General features: G+C 39.5%; 2 protein-coding genes across 2 annotated transcripts in view; both read right to left on the reverse strand.

Moving 5' to 3' along the window:
- cerkl (CERK like autophagy regulator) overlaps positions 1 to 11990 on the reverse strand; it is a 35500-nt gene extending 23510 nt beyond the window's left edge. The window contains exons 1-3 of the mRNA XM_071480188.1: positions 11629 to 11990; positions 8614 to 8723; positions 1062 to 1292 (exon numbers count right to left, since the gene is read on the reverse strand). Coding sequence (XP_071336289.1) covers positions 1062 to 1292; positions 8614 to 8723; positions 11629 to 11780 — 493 coding nt within the window. The 5' untranslated portion in view covers positions 11781 to 11990. The remainder of the gene's footprint in view (positions 1 to 1061; positions 1293 to 8613; positions 8724 to 11628) is intronic.
- A 2576-nt stretch (positions 11991 to 14566) lies between these two features.
- On the reverse strand, positions 14567 to 21270 carry neurod1 (neuronal differentiation 1). Its single transcript, XM_071480200.1, has 4 exons — positions 21111 to 21270; positions 18810 to 19087; positions 16591 to 16820; positions 14567 to 15695 (listed from the first exon to the last, which is right to left on the reverse strand). The coding sequence occupies exons 2-4, from the start codon at positions 19073 to 19075 to the stop codon at positions 15133 to 15135; spliced, it is 1059 nt and encodes a 352-aa protein (XP_071336301.1). The 5' UTR covers positions 19076 to 19087; positions 21111 to 21270; the 3' UTR covers positions 14567 to 15132.
- Between the last annotated feature and the right edge of the window lie 1922 nt (positions 21271 to 23192).

Below are 23192 nucleotides of genomic sequence, written 5' to 3' on the forward strand. Positions count from 1 at the left end.
TTGTGTTCATGGTCAGGGACTGAATTCAGTACTAACCTTCGTCATGGTTAACAGTTTGCAATAATGTTTGAATTATTATAAAAAGTATCATCTATGAGCCGGTCTATCTGATGGACAAGTTAATGTATACAAAGACAGTTGGTGCTAATAACAACAGCATCACTCAAAAGTGTGTGTGTTGGTAATCATCTTACAGTATGACGCTCACAGAAGCAATGAGTCATGTTTCCAGTCTATCTCAGCTCTTATGTAACACAGACAAACCCAGTGTTACTTATTCTGTTTTTAATGAGTCTATCAGGTTGACAAGGAAAAGTGTGAGGCTCCAACCTTGTCCCAAAGTAGGATATCTGTGGTTTAAGGGTAAATTAATCCAAATCACAACAAATACATATTCTCAGTGAGTAAATGCCATCTCACTGTGCAGATAGTTTAGGTTTGATTTTGTTTTTTTTGTTTTTCTTTGCCATTTTAATTGGTTTATGATACTAAAACCTTCCAAAAGCATTTGTCACAAGCTTCAGTCCAAACCACCTTCACAGTATTTTTGGGGTTCAGTGATGAGGCTTGTTTATGTTGGTGCTGATCAAATGATCAGATGGTGCTAATCTCAGATGCTCCCACTGCCAGAAGGACAGCACGCCCCAGCTCACCTGCACAGCTGCACCTTACTCCTAATTAACCCTGAAGTTGGTGTTGGACGCTTTAAGCGAGATTTAAGGTCAGCTAATGACTGCAGTTGTGTTTTAATAAATCATCTGATTTTACATTAACATACTAACCCGGGTTAATTGAAGATTTAAGTGTAGGTTTTTATTTGAGTGTTTATTGTTTGTAATAGGAGAGTGACCACTCATTGCTACTGATGATAGACAAACATTCATTTAGAACTGTTTTCTACCAAATTAAAATGGTCAGTTGACTGGACATGGACCAGAGTGTACGTGGTATCAGCTCTAATCAAGTGGTCCATCATAGTCACAACAACTGAACTATACAACTTACCAAAGCTTTGTGCCGCTCTACATCATACTACATGACCAGCTGAATGTGTGTGTTACCTGTGAGCAGCTCCTTCAGGGTGTTGTACCAGGTGTGTGTGTGTTCAGCGGAGGCATTGTGGAGGTGCAGTGTGTCCTCCTCCAGCCTCCTCCCTCTCCTCCTGCAGCAGAAGAGAGCCACCCCAAGCACAGGCCCCCCCGACTCCTGGCCTGCTGCTCGCCGCCGCTTCACCTTCACTGCAAACACATCCTGCAGCAGCACGACACCTGGCTGCTGCACGCAGGCCTCACCTGCAGAGGTAGGGAACGTGGTAACACTCAACATTTGATCACAACATACATCTAACTTAACTAAGAATGTAATTTTTGAAAGATTACTGCTCACTACAAAGTCTAGACTTGTTTGAAAAGTCCCTTGACTTGTGGTCATATTTCGGAGAGAAGATCTGAATTTTTACGTATGAGGGATGAAAATTGTTGCAGAGGCAGAAACAGGACTCCACTTCCACTCTTTATGCTAAGCTAAGCTAAACATGTCCCAGAACAATTCCTATCTGTACTAGATGCACATGGAGAAACCAACATAAAGGTCATCTGATTCTGGAGAAGATGCCAAAAAAGAGTATTTTCTAAAATGTCAAAATGCTATTTGTAAGTTCAGCATTACCAGCTGTTTATTCGTCTGTCCAGAACAAATATTGTGAGTTCAGCATCAAACTTCATTGCTTTGCCTGCTAAGAGCTGTCTCTATTGGTGGAAAGCAACCCTTTTGTTTTGCTTTTATTTCTATCACTTTTTTAGAAGTTAGCATGCTAACCAGCTAGTTCTGTCCCGTCTCGTCACTTTCCGATACCAGTCGCTGTAGGACCCAGTCTGCCCTTAGGGTGTATAATAACCTCATGTATTGTAAATGCAACAATGGCTGAAGCTCTTGGCAAGACTAGTAAGTAAACAGCCCTTAATGCTAACATTGGCTATGTAGCAATACCAAAACTCACAAATAGCTAATTTAAGTCAACTTTAGCATTTAAGCAACATTAGCGTAGCTGTCGATGACGTGAAAAGTTGAACAGTTGAAATTTGTCTTATAAACCAAAACAGGGATGTCTTTGAAAAATCATGTTATTGTTATATCAATTTGTTATTTGTTATTTATTTGTGTTCTTGTTTGTATTGTATATCTCTTTCCATAATTGTTGTATCTGCAAAGTCACTATTTAATGTTTTGCTTTTGCACCAAAAATATGATTATTGATGATAATAAAAACTCTGCAATTAGTTTTTAATTTTGTGAATAACATTATCTATTCACGTTTCTCAAAGAGAGGTGTTCACATTATTTTGTCCTTTCCCCTTGTCAGTCATAGTAAAATGTGAATGTAACGTGTTACTGCTGTTGGTTCATCTGTGTTCATGTTACACAATATAATTAACTCTATTAATCACTAATCCATTGATCAGCAGAGCATATAGTAGAACCTGTCAGCCGATCAGTGTAATCAGAGAGGAATTCTGAAATCTGATTGGTTCACGTCCGATTAATCATCTAATCTTCTGAGGATAATGTCAGCAGAGCTCACAGTTACATAACACACACGTGCACATACAGACACACACTTTATTCATATCTTGTTTGTTAATAACCAAGCTGATACAGAGCAGCAGAGTCAGCCTGCTGCCAGTTTGTCTTGGTGGCTGACTGCAGTACTGCAACAGAAAATCCCCAGAAAGACCAAAAAGCATTTCCCCATAGACCACCCTTATAAAAGAGACGTCTGGAAAACTGTTGAGGTCAATTATCAGTTGTAATCTCTGCTGTCTAAAGTCTATTCTAGCATTCAGCTCTCTCTGTCCTGTTGTTATTAAAGACATGTCTGAAGTAATCGGGAGACCTACAGACTTGCCTCTCCTGTCGAGATGTGATATTTAGCCTGCAAATGTGAAGGGCATGTAGGAAAGGGTGTTCATTATGGGCCAATATAAACATACTTATTAAGTAAACTAGATCATTTTTCAAAAATCTACCATCCCTATCTAAACACATGAAGCGAGCCACATAACGTAGGCTTTTAATGGCCAGTATGACCAGGAGAAATGATCACAGCAAGCAAAATCTGTTTTAATGTTCATATGGGCACCTGGCTTTTGTTAGACACTCTTGAAAAAAATGATTAATTCATTATTTCAAAAAGGACAGTGTACAGCGCAAATATAAATGTTACCATCTGATGAACTGTACGAGATTACAGCTTCAAGCTAATTTGTATCTGTGATGCCTTGGCAGGTATGAGCAAAGAAACAACACAACAGTACAGATTAGAAACAACACAAAATATACAAAAAAAAGATAGAATATCAAAGTCAGTAAGTGCAGGGCTGAGCAGCGTTTAGCACACTTTTAAAGTTGTTTTGAAAGTGCTGATGGAGCTGCAGCCCCCACATCATCAGGCAGACTGTTCCACTGATTTGTGGCTGTTACAGCCGATTGCCCAAAAGCAGTATGGCGTAACTGTATGGTACAATCTCATATAGAGGATATTCTGGAGGATCCAATAGAATTTACTGAGCGAGTGTACACAAAGTGCACACAAAATTATGAACCTATCCTTGATTCCTAAAATAATCAACAATTTACATGATGATGGAATTAGTCATTAGTTGCCACATCACTTGCTTGTGTTTTTGACATGAAAATTGACTTTTATTTTGAAGACAGGGACATATATGTCACAACAGGTGGACAAATATCTGTACATGAAAAAATATTATATTAATCCACTTCAGGAATATTCAAATCCACCCAGATTTCTAATTTATCCAGATCTAAGCCCTGCTATAGACAGACTATAGTATTAAATACTGTATGATATGTAACAGGCCCAGAAGTTGAAGCCCAAACTAAAGTTTAATCTATTTTATGTTTACTTCACAAGCTATTTATAGCTGCAAACCTTTTTGTTGATGCCTACAGAGCTGATCCGCCCAGCATGTTTAATCTCATCTGAGTCCTCTGAAGAAGCCTGGTCATTACTAATTTATTTTTAATATTCTGAACTTGTCTGACCGTTCAGTGAACAGCGACAAAAGGGACTCAGAACACTGTAATATCAAGTGAAGGCATTATTTTGTTATTATAAATTAAAGGGTAATACTGTACTATCCCCTATTAAGCATTTATAAGCAGTATACACTTAGTTAGGTTAGTTAGTTAGTTTTACACACTTCAATGTAAATGTAAGCAGATATAAGGACATTTTTGTATTAATTAATTAAAGTGTTTATTATTGTACAGTATTTATTTACACCTGTAAAATATAAACAGCTGTGAACCGCTCAGACGGGACAGATTCATCAGGAAATTGTTACATTTGATGATAGCTGATTAACCCTTCTGTCTATGAAATACCCTCCTGCTGTTATCAAATATCACATACCCCAAACCATCCACCCCTCATCCACCCGGAGAGGCCAGCATCCATATGTTAGGGTGACAGTGTGTCTGTTGTTGCTTCATTGTCTGCTTACTGTGTTCACTTAATATTGTAAATATTAACGGTTATGTTCAGTTTTTTGAAGTGCGACTGAACAGACCTCTTAATGCAGGACAGACCACATTTGGTGATAATAATACAGAGGTTGAAAACAAAGAGGTGTGTTTTCAGCTTTAAACACACCTCCATCAGGTTTATTTTACTGTGAAGTAGCTGCAGGAGTGCAACGTCTTCTTTATTTCTGTTCTCGTCGCAACCTGTTTATGAAGTGCAGCCATAAAGTTTTGGACAACTGAAAATTATTTGCTCAAATTGAATCACTTTTAACTTTGTGGACAGTAATGTTATTATTGCTGTAATGCTGCTTTAAGCCAGAACAGACACTTGGAAATGTAATTTCCCTTAATTTAAGAAAATTCAGCAATGTGTTGTTGTTCACAAAATTAAGTCATTTATGCATCTGTTTCAACTGAAATGACAAAGTTGCATCAATAACATTTTTGGCCACTTGCAGTCAGAATAACTACTGCACTTTTTTCACCAGCCAAGTTCTAATTTTATCAGTCTGCTGTTGTGTGTTGAGCAGGTAATGTACAGTGGGTTAATTAGAGCTTGTCTGATGAAAGCAGCTGCTTGAAACAAGGTTCATAAAAGCAATGACAACAATAAATGTGTCATTAAACCAAAAACCTTAAGCTATAAAGACAAAAAAGCTCTGTAGATCTGTGGCTTTGTCGTTGTTTCATTGTTTTCTTTCTTAATATGCTTTGGCGACACAAATACCATCCAAACGTCGAGAGAGAGAGAGAGAGAGAGAAACAGATTTTCCATCCACCCCAATAGAGATGACTCTGATCTGAGCTGACAGAACCTACAGAGCTGATGCGCATGCACACACACACACACACACACACACTGTGTTCCGCCCATCACAGGTAGCGTGTTAGTTGGTTCCAGATGGAGATGAGTTTCCCATCATGCCCTCACCAACCCACTGTGCCAACACACACAAACACACCAACGCACACACAGGTTTGTGTGTATGAGGACATATTGACATTATGCATTCAGTAGCCCCCTACTATAATCATAACCATCACAACTAAATGCTAAAACGCAACCCTAAAATTAACCCTCAAACAGCCCTTTGAAATTATGAGGACAGACAGAATTGTCCTCACAACATTAGTTTTGAACAAAAATGTGTCCACACAGCGATAGAAAGAAATGCACACACACACAATGCTATGTCAGTATCATTATCATTGTGAGGCCCTTGTACGAACTTTCATTTGCTCTCTGGAGGCTTCTTCTTCTTTTAATTTTAAATCTTAACAATAAAAACAAATACATTTTTAGACGTTTAGGGACAACACCACAACACACACACACACACACTGTGCCAGTCCAGTCTCATGGTGATCAGGCCATGTGGCTGACTGTGGGGAGTTATGGACTGTAGTTTACACACACACACACACAAACACACACATACACTCTGAGGCTGCAGCACTGCATCACTCCCTCATTGTTACTGATGACAGTGATCATGTAAACTGCTCCACTGCTCTAATACTGTTAATTGATCACAAATTGATCAGTTATTGTTCCTTCACACTTGGTCCTAAAACTTCCAGAGACCTCCAGAGCGTCCCAGTTTCATGCTAATAGTAAACCTGAGCAGGTTTTTTTGATGATAAAAGAGAGAACACACACTAAATTCACTGTCAGAGATGGACACGATGTTCCACGATGCATTGCACAAAAGGAAAAAGGAGCTTGGCACAGCTGGAAAAAATTTTATGAATCTGCAGATGAAGGAAGATCTAATTACTTAATTAATAATAGATTTTATGTACTACATTTACATTTACATTGACATGTACATTAACATTTGGCAAATGCTTTTGTCCAAAGTGGCTATACAGAAAATCAATTGGACTTTTACCTCCAACACCTGGGGCACCCAAAATATCTCCTTCCTCTTTGACACAATTGAAATCTGATAGCATGTATATTATCATATTTCACATCAGTACAAAACAGTAGCATACAATGATTTCTTGTGTACTAATTGCACATTGTGTGAGCTGGGAGTCATTTGAAATTCTTTCATACTGCTGTAGGTACAATACCTGAGGTTCAGTACTGATACAAAACAGTGTCTGTCTGAAAACACAGGTCTCACCTCCATGACAGACAGATAGAGTAGCTGTTGGGTGAGACACGATAAATTCATGAGTAGAAATAAACAACAACAGCTGATCCATTTATATAGAAATATATAATCAACACAAACACACAGCATGCTGACAGGCTGACTGTGTGTGTGTGTGTGTGTGTGTGTGTGTGTGTGTGTGTGTGTGTGTGTGTGTGTGTGTGTGTGTGTGTGTGTGCTCGCGTGTGTTTGTGTGTGCGCGTGCGTTTGTGTGTGTGTGTGTATGTGTGTGTGTGTGTGTGTGTGTGTGTGTGTGTGTGTTAATCTCCTCACACTGAGAGACTCTAATAACCCCCCACGGGCTGAACCAACTGCTCACTACTACTGCCAACACACACACACACACACACACACACACACAGAGTTCTGGCTTAATGACATTAGCTTGGATGAAATACAGCAAAACAGATTGGCTTCACACACACACACACAAACCAGTTCTGTCTGAATGGATTTCAACCAAAAACTAACACACAACACAGGACATTACCAAAACAATATAATAATATTACCGCAACATGACCAAACCAGACACTGTTGACATTCAAGGGATCTGTCACATTATTCCACACTGGAGAATGGTTGTTTTATCTCCATCAGTTTCATACACTTCTCCTCACGCAGAATGAAAATTAAAGCTGTGCATATTTCAACCTGCGTACTAACTGAAAATCCGCGTGGTTTCATTTAGCTTGCTGGAGATGTAGCTGGCCTGAAACTGAGCTGCGGCTGCTGCTGCTTGTAGTCACACAGAATGAAGCATCTTTCTAGAGGTGTCTGCTGTGATCAAAGCTGCAGGAAGCCAACATGGATGAGTAACTGCATGTAGGATGGTGGTGGCCTACACCTGCAGTCGAGGTTGTCAGGGTGGAGAATAGGTGAAGAATCTTAATGTATTCACAGATTCCAAAAACTGATTTTTACATGTTATTAGTAACCTTATGTTGGCAGGTTTAATGATGTATCCACCTCATAAATGACACTCCTCTCTCCCCTACATGATAGTACATTAACTGCTTTTCAGAATAAAAAGGTATCAATATTGGTATTGATATCGCTAACGCTGGCTCTCGTGTTACTTGGTATTTGATTCAAAACCCTTAGTGCATCCAAGTCCTAATATTAGCACAACAGAAGTGGATGGAAATTAACAGTAATTTACAATTTCTTTAGACAGTTTTTGTAAAAATTTGATAAATATTTATCCTCGTCAATGAAGGTAAGTGTGACGTAAAAAACTAGGAGCATCTTAAGAAGGTGGTTAAAGGTTAAACTGCATGAGGTGCCTGGTGGTGTTTTTATTGTTTTTGTTTATTTTTAAGTCTATACTTTTATCACAAATGCTAGTGTTCTAGTAGTATTTAATGTAAAATCAGAGATAGTGTTTAAATGAGAAAAAAAATTAAACTAAGAGATAAGCACAAATGAATTCACCAATTGATTTGCTTATTTTATCTGATAGGTTATATCATCATCATCCTCCTCTCCTTCTTCTTGCCCAATATTTTCATCTCTTCTGGCTGAAATGACACTTCACTGACGCTCCACATCTTCTCTTTTCTTTTTATTTATGGTTTATTTGTTATGCAGTTTGCTGCAGGTCTGATACAGAAATGATGATCACCTTAAGTGACCTCCATATTCACTATATGAATGTATGGAAACCACCACTGCTTTACAGACGAAGCAGGGCCCTGATTAACTTTCCCGCCTCCAATAAAGAGCCATGGGAAGCATTCAGATTCTCCCCCATGCAGTGGATGCATGTGTCCAGATGTCAAGTTTCAGGTGGTCTCAACATGACAGAACCTCTCCATTACAGCACCAGCTGCCTCGACATACACACAGTCTGTCTGCCTGTCAGCAATGATCACCATGACAACCCGTCACTGTGGTAACTGACCTGTGGGGTTTTCTGGGGTGATGGGGGTCCAGGTCAGTCTGGTTCGGGTAAGCAGTACGTCGTGACTCTTCTTCCCCAGTTTGAAGATCCCACGCAGCACAACACAATCACTGACACACACAAACACACAGTTTCTTTCAACCAATCAGAGGTAATTTACAACAAAGAGACTGATCAATCAATCAGCAACTAACAACTATTTTCATTATCAGTTAATCTGACTCACATTCCTATCTGACTGCAAATGACACAACACTTCCCACTTACTCAAACTGTTTCATTTCTTGTGGCATCTGTCTCTGATTAATTACTGCAATTTGAACATACAATGTAACTGTGTCACCTGCTGCACTGAATCAGACAGACCCTGATGTCCTTGGTTTTTGCTGTGTGAATTAGTGTCTCTGCTTGGTTTCACTGAAACTTAATATATTTTGGATAAATGCAATAATTTTTCCTGACATTAGTGGGGGTGTGATCAGCCACCTCTATTATAATACACTGCATTGTTTATCAGATATTGAAAATATAGAGGAGGTCCTTCATATTTTTATAAATTATATCTGTACCAAAGTACAGCAACATAATTACTTTGTTGAGGTCATTTGGAGCAAATACGCAGATCACATTATTTTTCCAATTTAAAGTATCGGTCAAAAGTTTGGAGTCATCTTCTCTAATGGTTTTTCTTTGTTTCTATTGTTTTTTAATCAATCAATACTAAAGACATCAGAAATATGAAATGACAAGTAGTAAGCAGAAGAAAGTGTAAACAAAGCACAGTATTTTTTAAATTTTACAGTCTTAAAAGGAGGTGCCTTTTGCTTTGATAACAGCTTTGCACGCTCTTGGCATTCTCCCGACCACATTCATGGATGCATTTCCAACAGAGTTCCCACATATGCTGAGCACTTGTTGGCTGCTTTTCCTTTACGCTGCGGTCCAACTCAGACGTTGTGGAGGCCAGGTCATCTGATGCAGCACTCCATCACTCTCCTTCTTGGTCAAATAGGCCTTACATAGCCTAGAGGTGTGTTTTGGGTCATTGACTTGTTAAAAAACATATGATGGTCCTACTTAGTGCAAACCAAATGGGATGGGAAATGCAGAATGTTTTGGTAGCCATGTTGGTTATGTGTGTCTTCAATGCTAAATAAATTGCTGATATTGTCACCAGCAAAGCACCCCCACACTATCACACCTCCTGCTCCATGCTTTACAGTTGGAGCCACACATGCAGATACCATCCGTTCACCTTCTGTGCATCTAACAAAGACATGGCCAAAATTTCCACTGGTCTAATGTCCATTCCTTCTGTTTCTTAGTCCAATCATGCCTCCTCTTCTAAATGGTCTTCCTCAGTAGTGGTTTCTTGGCATCAATTAAACCATGAAGTAACTGGCCATTTCTGAGGCTGGTAACTAAAATGAGCTTATCCTCTGAAGTAGAGGTGACTCTCTGTCTTCATTTTCTGGGGCAGTTTACATGAGAGCCAGTTTCATTATTGTGTTTGACGGTTATTGTGACTGCGCACAATAACTTTCAAAGTTATAATATAGATTCCTACAGTAGTCGCATAGGGCTAGTTGCTCTATACTAACACTACCTTGTCACAATACAACTGATGGTCTTAAACACATTAAGAAGGCAAAAAATTCCACCTATCAACTTTTAACTGGGCACACCTGTTAACTAAAATCCATTCCAGTTAACTATCTCATGAGGCTGGGTAGGATACTGTATATTGGTTTGTTTAACTCTTTTCTGTTTACTTCATTATTACATTTGCTATTTCATAGTTTTGATGTCTTCAGTGTTGTTTTACAATGTAGAAAATAGTAAATATAAAGAAAAACCCTTGAATGAATAGCTGCGTCCAAACTTTTCACTGGTATTGTATAACACAGAGTGTTATGCGGGATGGAATCAGTGCATGGTACAGTTGCCTCTCGGTTCAGCTAAAAGCTTGACTGACCAAACACTTCAAGTTTTCAAACTTCTTAAACTAAAAGAAAGTTGTCTCTAGCTGGTAATTGAACACTAGACCCCTCTCAAATTTTATCTGTTGAATATCTGTATTTGCCATGAAGTGCACATTTTGCCTCAGTGTGAGCAATTAAGTGAGTGCACTAGAGATACCTACTGTCAATGTCTGATGTATTACATGTTTAAAGTATTTGTTTTGTTGTTCAGCTACATGTTGTGTTTTGTTATTAATGTAAAACAGAGAACACCTGTGAACGAAAGACAGATTTCAGACTTTATGATAACTTTATGATAATAAAGTGAAATCTAATCAAATTACAACAATAGAGGATGATACATCTTTGGCTGCTGCTGTCGCCGATTTAGTGCTTAATTTGTTATGACTACTGTGACATTAGTTTATAATGGGTGTAACATTAACTACTTTCAGGGGTTTTGTGTGTGCAATGAATTGACATGATTGTGATGGCAGTGCATTGTATTGTCAGCTACTGTATTCCTGAATTCCCCAGGTGTATTAACACATCTGTCAGATCTGATAGACAGGCCTAATGTGACTTCACGATGCTTTCTTGGCTACTGTTAACTGCAGCAGTAAAGAGTAGCCACGGGTCAGCTACTGTCTATAGCGTCATAGATTCAACCACAAATACAGCTACAGCTGCAGCATCAGCCAGCACAGCCAGGCAGAGCAGCTCCAGCTGTGCTCACAGCTGGTGTCTGTACACTGCTTGAGTTCAGCCCTTTGAAAGAAGGAAACAGGAATAAATGCATCACCTCTTCTTCCTGTAGTATGTGCAGAGTGTTTCCCTAAATGGACAGTGTAATATAACTGGACTGTTCCTATGGATCAGGAAGAATGTAAAACATTGCAAGGGAACACAAAAAAGATTTCAGATTAAAAAAATTTGACTACAGGGTTTTTGAAGTGAAGAATTCAGGAATCCATCTTTCACTAAACTTGACATTAACTCTTCTGTCGTTCAGTTTAGACCTTGGACCTGAAGAAACCTCAGAAGAACCGCTCACCTGTGCTCCTCCTCCTCCTCTTCCTCCACCTGCCGCTGTGCTTCTTCTTCCCGCTTCTCCTTCTTCTTCTTCTTTCCACTCCGTTTCTCTTTTTTCTTCTTCTTCGCGCTGTCTCTCTTCTCTCTCTGCAGTTCCTCCTCAGGCTCCGACATGTTTATTGACCAAAACAAACAAACAAACAAACAAACACGGAGTCCCTCTCTGATAAACAAAGCGACAGATAAATGTTCGGTAAGCTGATCACCAAGTGCAGGTTGCGGTGTATTTCCGGGGTCTTGTCGCTATGGTGACTGGCATCAGCTTTACCGCATGGACTCAAAGCTCGGGCACAGCAGGGCCACCGGCGCGTAACCAGCGGGCGCGGGGGCGCGCATATATCCTTAGGATATGCGGGAGCGAGCACACAGTGAGTGGGCTCAAGAGGAGTCTACAGCTGTGTCTTTAAATCGGTTTGTGGTCAGTGAATGAGCAGCGGTGGTGAAAGAAGTATTCAGATCCTCTACACTGAAAATAATACTCAAGTAACAGCATGTATTATCAGGAAAATGAACGTCAAGTAAACCCAGCAAACTGTAATTCTTAGGCCTGTTGCTGCAACTGTAACTCTACATGTTGTCCATGTTACAGGATTATGACAATTATATTATTGCTGTTATCTGAAATACATACCTACCATGACAAATAGGCTAAAATGTATTTATTTAAATTTTCCTTTTGCTGGGTAGATTTTAGAGATTATAGAGAACCATTTTAAACACTGCAGTGTCACCTTTCTACAGCCATTACACTGTGCACTAACAGCACGTCTAGTCCAGTCTCTTACGCAGCTAATTTCAGTGAAAAATTTGTACAAACCCACTTGCTAACTTAGTCTGTACATCAGACAGACTAAGTTAGCAACTGACTGGTGAACATAGTGGAGCATTTAGCGGCTAAAGAGCCCAATATTTCCATCAGGGGTTGGTGGAGACCAAATACAGAGCTAAACGGGCTCAACATTGGACAGGTGGACACAAACACACAGGTTATTCTATGTCGTTTATTATTGTTATTTTCCGTTGGTAATACTTCTCTCGCATTATTCCATTCCTTAAGTCCTCTTGCTGACATGGAACTTGGATATGCATTTTCCTTTCTCAGGATTAATGTTCACAAAAAACAAGCAGTAAACACAAAAAAACAAAAACAAGTAAGCGCTTACCAGGTGTGAAGTATCAGTACTGTTGTTATGGTTACCTGTGGGTAAATATACCTTCAGTACTGACTGTTGAAGCTGTCATGATACTGTATATGACTTTAACAGACACCTGCCAACCAATCAGAAAGCAGGATGTGCGCTGGCTGTGGAATAAATACCTTCTGAGCTACAAATACACAGTGTGTGTGTTGATGACAGATGGCTGAGATTAAGCTGCATTAATCAGTGTTATGATCAGCCAACAGACTGAAACAAAAAACCTCTATCTCAAAGACTACTGCTAATACTGCTATTAATACTGCTTATACTGCTGCTGCTGCTACTGCAGTACCTGTATTCTGGGTGTAATGAGAAATGTCCACACAATGTTCATATCATTTTTTAATGTCTTGTCATTTATTTTAAAAGTGATTTTCTTCATATTGTGACTATCATGATAGTTTTGTTCCAGATACCTGTATCTAGTAGGTATTATCCTTTAAGTATAGTGTGCAAATAAATTCTGTTCCATTTGAACAGGATGAGTGAATCTTTATGCTGCAGTCTGACTTTCTCTCATTATTATTCCACTTTAACAGAGAGGCTAAATGGTGGGATATGGCCACCATATTGTCCCTGTTGACTTACACACTTCATCACACACACACACACACACACACACACACACACACACACACACACAGCAGGACAGCAGGACAGCAGTATGTATGGAGGGGGATCTCATGCATAAACAAGATCATTTTCATAAATTAAAGTCTTGCCTGCAGAACGAACATCTGTGTCCTTCACACACACACACACACACACACAAATCCTGGTTTTGTCCTTCAGTCGATGTGATAATGCTGTTAACATGTTAACAGGGTTTTCTCTGTAAGGAGATATGTGTTTAGCGTCATACTTGGAACCTAAAATCCACTTTAAATAGCACTGTTGTCACACAGACACCTTGTATCTCTGAGACTTCAACCTCTTAGGAAGGTTTTCAGTCTTGTTATTTTTTAGGGATGTCTACAGGTTTGTCAGCTGGTTGCTAAATCTTCTTAAACTGAGAAGACACTGATTTTGTTGATCTTATACGCTGAGTTATCTCTCACTACATGTTTTAATTACCCTGTCTCTACGGCCAATGACTTTGATTTCTGTGCTCACTCTGCATGAATTACTCGACCATGCACAAAGTGGGTGTTCACTTTGAATGTAAACATGGAGCCCTTGAGTTGTTTTGTCTGTTGAAAATTCCAATAAAGTTTGATTAAAAGAGGATTGCCTCGTCCAAAAAAAAAACTGAGTGGTCCACATCTAAGATCCACATCATATCCAGATCTGTAATTCTCTGGGTAATTAATCAGTTGACATGATGGAAATTCCTCCTGGTTCTGAAAAGTTGTGATCAAGAAATTCAGGCTTAATTCATACAGTGTCTGCATTAAGCATTCAGCTGCTGTTAAAGAGTGGCATGACCAAAACTGGAGATAAAGGTTATTATGTGACCATTGAAATATTTTGTGTTTATTACCTGAAATTCTACAGTTTTTATGATCTGAGTGTTTTATGTATAGTTGTGTTTTTAGACATTATAAGTAATGTTCAATTCTCTTTTAAAGAAAGTGTTACCTCTCACTCGAATGTATGCGAATATGAGTGTCTCAAACTGATGGATACAACCATAGTGAACTGGACTAAACTGAAGTGTTTTGTTGTCTTGTTTTGTTGCTGATGAACAGAGTCTCAGATGAATCACATTGAATTCCTTTTAATAAAAGGCCTTTATAAACATCTATCTTATAAAATATGAACAAGAGTCACATGAAATGTTAACAGAACGCTACAGGAACGTTATAAAAGCATAAAGTAAAAACCACATGAACAACATGAACACTCCAGCCCACTCCCGGCTTTAAAACTGGCTTAACACCAGCCCAACATCGCCTGACACACTGACCCAAAAATAGAGAAATCTTTATTCTTTCAACATTTGGAATCATCAGCTGAGCGTTGCTCAGGTTTTAACAAAATTGCATAGTTTATTCCAGATTATTGCTTATTGCTTATTGATTATTTTCTGAAGTCATAATATGGATAATAATGAGACATTCAGAGAGCCTCTCCGCAGGATGAAGCGCTACAAAGAATACATCAACAACGTGATATTATCGCAACACCACTGTCCTCATGACCAAACAGAGTCATAAAGCCTGAGACAGACAGGAAGAAAAAAGGAAAGGACAGAAAGAAAGATATATAATGGTCTGTCTGTCCGTCTCTGTCTCCATCAGTCTCTTAGTCCTTCAACCTCCTCTTCCTCAGGAGTCATGGAAGATGGCGTTCAGTTGGGCGTTCATCAGTCGTTCATGGTGCGAGTGTCCGTCAAAGCCCATCATCCCGTCCACTTGCAGCTCACCACACCGCGGGTTGGACCCCCCGCTGCCATAGATGGCAGCGTGTCCCCCAGCTCCTCCTCCCCCATAGTGCATGCTGAAGGAGAAACTCTTGTCGTACTCAGCGGCTGCAACAGCCTCATGCTTAAAGGACGAGGTGAAGTTTCCATTGATGCTGAGTGGCGGGCTGAGGGGCGGGTCAAAAGCTGGGCCGTCTGACACCAGGACACCATCAAAGAAGGGCTCCAGAGGGCCGTATGGCTGACCTTTGACCTGATGGAAGATGTGGGAGGGCTCCATGGTGCCGTAGGGTGGGCTGGGCAGGCCGGCCGTCAGCCCGGGGCTCTGGTAGGAGAAGTGCCCTGGATAGGCAGCAGGTCCAGCAGGAGGAAGATGAGCCGGCATGTCAGGTGTCTGCTCCGGCAGGAAAGTCCGAGGGTTCAGCTGCAGGCAGCCTGCCACCAGGTTAGTGGTTGGCTGAGACAGACCTGAGAACAGAGACAATAGTCAGTAAGTACTGATCAATACATTTGATTAATACCTGTTAATATCAGTGCCTGTTAATACATATTTCTAAATGTAATGTCAATACCTGTTAAAAAGTGTGAGTGCTTCTTAATATTTATCAATAAGTATGAATAGCATTCAAATAATACTAATATATTTTAATAGCTTTTATAACTGCCAGTAACTGTTAATGAAAATTATTAAATATTAATAATTATCAATATGTCTCACTAAATATTATATCAGAACCTTGTTAGTAATTGTTAAAATCTTTTAATACCTGTTGACCCTAATATTGATACCTGGCAACTGATATTAATATCTTTTCATATTTGTAGTGATATGTTTTAATACCTGTTAATAAAGTCTTGTTGATGAATACCTGTTAATTAATGTGATATAATTTAATGCACCTACTTAATAAATGCCAGTACGTGGTTCTACTTGTTAATAAATATTAATACCTGTTACTAAATGTGACTAAAATGCCTTAACACTCAAGACTGATCCAACAAATGGTATCTCAAACTTTTTGAGCTTGTAATTAATATAAAAATCCATAATATTTGACTTTTTTTTCGTTAAAACATTATGAATTAGCAGATGGAAGTTTCAATTGGTCAATCCACCACTTTGGTCCAGACTGTTGGATGGATTCTCACGAAAAGGTTCAGACATTCACACTCATTTAGTTATAACGCCCAATGGCTCTCCCAGCTTTTGGGCTAGAGGACACTGTAAGTTACTGGGTTTAACTGATATTTCAGTGTAAGGAACTGTCACTGGTTGAGGCCACATATTCACAACCCTTTATATTTATTTCCTATGACCAGATCACTGGTTCCAGACTGTCTGCTGCTTTTTCTTAATACTGACCTTTGCAGAGTGCCTGGACGAAGCTCATGAGGTCAGGTGCCTTCCCGGAGCGCAGGATCTCACTCAGAGCCCAGATGTAGTTCTTGGCGAGGCGGAGCGTCTCGATCTTGGACAGTTTCTGGGTTTTGGAGTAACAGGGGACGACTTTCCGCAGACTCTCCAGCGCGTCGTTCAGCCCATGCATGCGATTCCTTTCCCGGGCGTTAGCTTTCATGCGACGGACTTTAAACCTGCAGAAACACGGTGGATTCATCATTAGCCCACTTATTACATATCACATTTGTAGCGTTCTGATAGTGATAATCTTTATTCAAGAATCACTTTGCAGGTAAACAAATGTCTACAACAATGAGTAATTCGCACATTAGCTTACACCTTTTTTAATGCAGTTTTCTTGTGTACTCTGAAGCATTTAGTCAACTGCCAAAGCCACTGTCACAGCTAAAAGTACAGTATGATTGATGCAGTTACACACGAGTCAGAAAAAATATATTTTAAGCATAAAAAGACACCTCGGTCACAGTTATCTCTCTTGTCAAACGCATGTGAGACAGTCGCCTGAAAAAAAAAAGATTGCATGATTTTGTCAGTGACAAATTTTTAGTAATGTTATGAAAATTTGATCAAACTTGAAGTGAAAACTCAGGGAACTCATGAGGTCACACCAGCCCACTGTTGTTGACTGCTTTATCTTTGATTGATGTTCAATTCCAGTGTCTGTTAAGGAGAATATTTCAATTAAAAATTGTCAGGATGTTGGGGAATTTTTTTCAGGCCTGTAGAGTATCTGCAAATTTTCCTCTCAGACTGCATTTGGTTAGAGGACAGGGCAGCATGTATGTGTCCTGAGAGACAGAATTCAGGGCAAAAACATGTTGACAAAGCAATCACTCCCGCTGGTAAGGTTTATTGCTGTGTGGGCATTGATAGCAACTGAGGGCGACGTAGATGAGCGTAGCTATGTTTTAATCAAATTCTCTTCTCCCATCTTGATTATGAGTTAATCAAATTGTAAATGTGTTGGTCCCGGTGGGAATTTCCCCCTTGGTTTCTCACAGTGCTGTGATCTAATACTCTGCTTTTACTGTACATGGACCGGAAGCTGCTGTTTAACAGAACACTGGCCAGAGGCTATGATCTATAATGTATAATCATTTCTAAGATTGTTTGAATGGTTATGATGGTTTTAGAAAACACCCCTCAAGCTTAAACCTGCAATAACGGATTATTTGGCCACTTGGGAGCAGCAGGAAGAAGTTTACACACATATGCTGAACTTGTTTACAAACAGTAGCATATTTTACACATCCAGCAGTTACAGAGTAACATTATCATCCATTTGGAGTCGTGTTTCTGGCCACCTGATGGCTACAAGCCCAATAATCACTCGCTTTTAGCTCCGTGTTTGGTCTCTACCAAGTCCTGAGGGAAATATGAGGCTCTTTAGCTGCTTCTATGTTCACCAGCTAGTTGCTAACTGGTGCTGAGCAGGTAGTGTACAGTGGGTTTTTCAGAGACTTTTGCTGAAAACAGGTGCTGTTTGTGGCTGCGTGTGAGAATGAACCAAAACAATGAAGTTGCGGGTCAGACAGCCAAACAATGAGCTGAAACTCACTATAAAGCTCCATAAAGTCGATGGGAGCTGCACATTGAGCTGATGATTTTCTCTAGGTCCATCACTTTAACATTGTCCCATTTTTTTCAACTTGTCATCTGTAATATTATTATTATTATTATTAAAAGAAATATCAATAATAGCAGCTTTAAGAATGTTAATAAGATGGATCATTTTAGCCTCAAAGTGCTTTTTAAGAATGGCACCCAGACTGAGACAGAGGGAAACTTAAATTTTAGAATCAAGAATGAAAGCAGAGCTACTGCTGAGGCCTCTGACGTACTGGTCTGGTTTTCTCAAAAAAAAATGTTAGGATCATAGCCTTCAAAATTGGATGATTCTGTTTTTGTATTTTCAAGAAACAACTATGAATTTGTCACACCTACTCAGAGAGATGGTGATGTTAATTTATTCATAACTCAGATTGCCATTACATTTACTGATCATAATCCTGCTCCTCAGAGGATGAACCCCCGGTCTTTCCTATGCAGCCACCGTCCGGAGAAAGTTTAGATTTTTTGCACTTTAGCTGAGCTCACATGCGGAAAATATTTCTTCTAAAAACTCAAGACAAGAAGTGGGAAAACAAAACTATCTCCTTCACCTCTGCATTCGTGCCTTCGTCATCTTCTTCTTCTTTGGCCCCCGCCTCTTGGGTTTGTTCTCACCATCTTCCTCATCCTCCTCCTCTTCCTCGTCGTCGTCGTCGTCATCTTCCTCCTCCAGATGGTGGAGGTGATCCTCCTCCTCTCCTCCTCCTCCTCCTCCTCCTCCTTCACCCCTCTCTGGTTCTCCTCCTGTGGGGCTGTGAAGCTCCTGCTGCTCGTCCGACTCCACTGACGCCTGCTCCTCCCGCACAGACCTGGTCATGATGCTGATTCTCTGGAAAACAGAGGAAATATGTTCATTAGAAAACAATAAAATGCTGCAGCAGAGAGCTCATTATCGCAGAAAGCTAATGAATAGACAAGAATAAACCTGTCTATTGGAGCCCCGGTTATTATTCTCACAGCTGTTATTAAGGTTTTTGGTAAATGTTTAAAAAGTGATAAATAACCACCCCATTTGCTAACTTGTCTTTTTTTAGGATCAGGTGAAATTTATTTTCATATAAACATTTTCTGCAAAACAACAGGATAAGAGAGAGCAATAAATAATCACCAAACATTTTGCTCCAGATTTTCTTTTAAATCTGTTTTTATTGGTCTCGATAATGATTTAAAATGATCAGCAGGGTTGTGTCCAGATAGTCCACAGAGTTATTGTATATTTATTACCACTTTCACATATAGTTTTTAAGTTTATAGCCTCTTATTGTTTTTAGTTTTGTGCTATTAACACTGTTTTTTCTTTTCCAATCTACTGTGTGCATATCTGCTGATCTTGGTGGCAAGCTGCTGCAATAAAATACCCTTAAAATGACCAAGAGAAGTTGTATTGAAGTGAATTGAACTATGAAAAGTTTCATTCCCATGAGATCAGACTCAATATATTTGGTTCATTTCTTTGTGTTGGACAGAATCAGCAGGTGTGTGGATGGATGATGAATGGAGGCTCTAACTTGTATTTTCTTTTAAATAAACAGGGTAGAAACACAATTTTTAAAAAAAAACATATAATTGAGATGCTGGGATGCTCTTTACATGTGTGAACTAAAGAAGAAGAAGATTTTTAAGTGAAAACGTATTGACAAACAGGTTTTAAAATATGCGGCTTTTTTTTTTTTTTTTTTTAACTCGTATCTACAGAAAACGTATTAGGCCTTAGTTGCTTCCTCTTTTGTGTCTCTCCGGGGAAAATCAAATACATGTGACTTTATCAATCTGTTGCGGACGGAGACGGTGCAATAATAGGCGGCCGTCAACATGAAGCTGGAAATGGCAAGAAAAAAAAAAATCCCAGTGTTAAGTTAACTTTATCTATGCACAGGTCAAAACCACAAATCCCCCGAAGAAGACTATATAGTCTGTAGCCCACACATGACCTTTAGTTTGATATTAAACTGTTAAAAAAAATCATGAACCTGTCGGAAAAATGGAGAATTTCGAGCCCAACAGCCTCCGATTTTGTGGACAGAAACGGAATCAGCTTTTCAATTGTTCAAATTTGATGTATTGCTTAATTAAATTGAAGATTTTATTCTATTCACACGACTTCAAATTTAAATCTTTATACATTTAAAATATGTAACATAAAATGTCTCTGAAGATATTTACTTTGCCTGCACAGAAATTTTAAAAACTGAAGCAAATGGTTTAGTTAGGCTACACAATGAAACGCAACGACGAGTTTTAGTTTAGGCTATTTGAACTAGTAGGCTGGAGTCAGAAGTTTTTTTAAGAATGAGAATAAGTATAAGAATAATTGATCTATGCTGACGAACTAAATCCGTTTTTCCTCCATCCCCGCTTTCTGCTGATGGGTCCCGTGAATTTCACAGAAAGACAGACAGGTGGAGGTGAGACAGGTGGAGGTGGTGATGAATATTAATCAAGAAAATAAAACAAACAAACAACAGAAACGATTAAATGAATAATAGCCTACTTCATAAAAATGAAATTGCCGGGAAGAAAACAAGAAAAATATCTGCAGGTAAACGGCTGAGGGAGGACGATTCAATTAAAAAAGACGATTAAAAATGTACTAGCCTTTAAATCCTAACTAATAATAACAATAAAAACCATATATATAAATGATACTAATAAATTAAATCGCAAATCAATGAAAAAAAAAGGACTCTTAGTTTATTTTTGACTCAGTTGGATAGCTACAGATGAGACAGATTTAACAGGTAAATATTCATTTGGTATAATTTCATCATCCTGGAGGTCAAATTATGCAGAAATCTGAGGCACCAATCAGAGCAGGAATTGATCAGTCGGATGTGACTCTGCTGAACACCTACCTGTTGTAAAGGTCCGCTGTCCGTTAGATCGCACGCATCCCGTGCGTTCTCTGTGCGTGTCCGTGCGTGACCGTGATGACCTGCGCTGAGCTGTCTGTGATGTGTTAGTGAGATGATGCCGCTTTTATACCCAGCACTTACACACACACACACACACACACACACACACACACACACACGGGCAGGGGGCAATTAGCATATCGGGGCCCCGCCCTCCCGGCACGCGCCATATGGTGCATACGTCATTAAAACGGCCCCGGGGATCACGTGACAAATCTTCCATTTGTATGAGCCAAAGAAACTCTCTCTCTCTCTCTCTCTCTCTCTCTTTGTGAGGAAAGTTGACCATCTGTCCACATACACACAGGCATGCGCAATGCGCGTTGGTGTGTGTGTAGTATGATATTTAGAGAATATGCCCTTACAGGTTTATCATTACTGTTGTTGAAGATGAAGATATGATGATGATGATGATGATGATGATGATGATGATGATAATGATGATGATGATGATTATGTTATCTGTGATAGAAAAATTAAATCAATGTCTACTTCAAGACCAAACTCTGTCCCAGCCCCTGGAGGCAGGGATGGTCCCACAGAGAGAGGAGCATGATGAGGCTGATCTTGTGTGTGTGTGTGTGTGTGTGTTTGTTTGTTTGTGTGTTTGTGCTGCAGGTGCAATTGCATCAAAAACTTCTGAACACCATGTAAATGTGAGAAAACATGTGATTTAATAGTTGCTGGACATCAGTGGAGCTCCATGGTGCAGCAGAATAAGTTATGTCAGTGTTCAGTTGTAGGAGGCTTGTGATGCTGCTTCCTCAGACGCACATTGTGATTTTCTGTGACTGACAACTACTGTCTGCTCCTTCCTTGCCAGCCCTGTTGGTAGTCCGGTTGGCCTCCGCCTACAGTGACAGGGTAACACAATACATGCCAAGAGGAGGGGACTCCATCACCCCCTGCATTAGATCAACATAGAGAATGACCTCTTAATAATCATCGACCACTCTTTAACTTTCCATTGTTTTCAAAAGCAGTAGAGAGAGTTGTGTCTCAGCAGCTTTCAGCCCATATATCTAACATTAATCTGTTGGAGCCTTTTCAATCTGGTCTGACTCCAAGGACCACAGTGTGTTTCCTACAATAATTCTACTTTAATATTTTCTGTTGTGAAATATGGAGTACCACAGGGCTCTGTTCTTGGCTTTGCTTTTTTCTATTTATATTTCAACTCCAGATCAAATCAAACACAGTCATGGGATTCATTTCCACTGCTATGCTGAGGATACTCAGCTGAGGATACCTGTAAAAGCTGATGACCCTTCTCAAATGGTGGATGGATGTCACAAAAAATTCCTGCTCCTGAATTGCATTAAAACTGAGATGCTGGTCATTGTCCCGGCCCACCGTGACAGTTTGTTCAAGCAACAGTAACGTTTGACAACTGTGTGATTTATCAGCTTATGACAACCAAGAAGCTGGTGTTACATTTGATCCTACCCCTTCTTTTGATCAGCACATTAGAGGCATCACCTGGACTGTCTTTTACCACCTCCATATCCGAATGTCTTCCAGGTGATAATGTTTGAAAATGTCTGCCATTATTGCCAAAGAGAGCTGAAGTCATGATGTCACTTGCTGTCTACCCTCTTCTTCACTTCTTTCAGTCACTTAATGCAGCATTTCAGTTTATTCATAAAAATGCTCAGCTCAGGTACTTCCATCATCATAACTTGGTTTCACCCATATCCATAAAACTCACCAATACTCTTATTTAACTTTCTGGTTAGTAGCTAGTCTAACAAATTGTGACAAATTCAAATTTTTCAATTCAAATTATTCAGTCTGTTCATCTGTCTGTGCAACATCAAGCCTGAATACATGAAAAAAACAAAATGATACTGTACATTTGGACAGCCCTCATGGACATGCCTGCGAGTGCAGTGAACTCCGTACATTTGGATTCAGCTTGATAGCGCAGCCAGACCAAAATTTGTTGTCCATTCATTTCTCTGTGGAACGGAGCGAGACACATTCACTTCAATTTGATTGAACTTTGACCTACACAGTTGTGAG

Source organism: Trachinotus anak, unplaced genomic scaffold (genome assembly GCF_046630095.1).
Source record: "Trachinotus anak isolate AG129_WGS33_773 ecotype Australia unplaced genomic scaffold, CSIRO_AGI_Tana_v1 ptg000001l, whole genome shotgun sequence".
NCBI classification, from domain to species: Eukaryota; Metazoa; Chordata; class Actinopteri; order Carangiformes; family Carangidae; genus Trachinotus; species Trachinotus anak.

Excerpts from the sequence above, each read along its gene's own strand:
- neurod1 (XM_071480200.1), bottom strand. The coding sequence starts at position 19,075 with ATGACCAGGTCTGTGCGGGAGGAGCAGGCGTCAGTGGAGTCGGACGAG. Across the intron at positions 16,821-18,809 it reads ACGAAGGCACGAATGCAGAG|GTTTAAAGTCCGTCGCATGA; the intron begins GTGAAGGAGATA and ends GTGTTTCTGCAG. Across the intron at positions 15,696-16,590 it reads CGTCCAGGCACTCTGCAAAG|GTCTGTCTCAGCCAACCACT; the intron begins GTCAGTATTAAG and ends CTCTGTTCTCAG.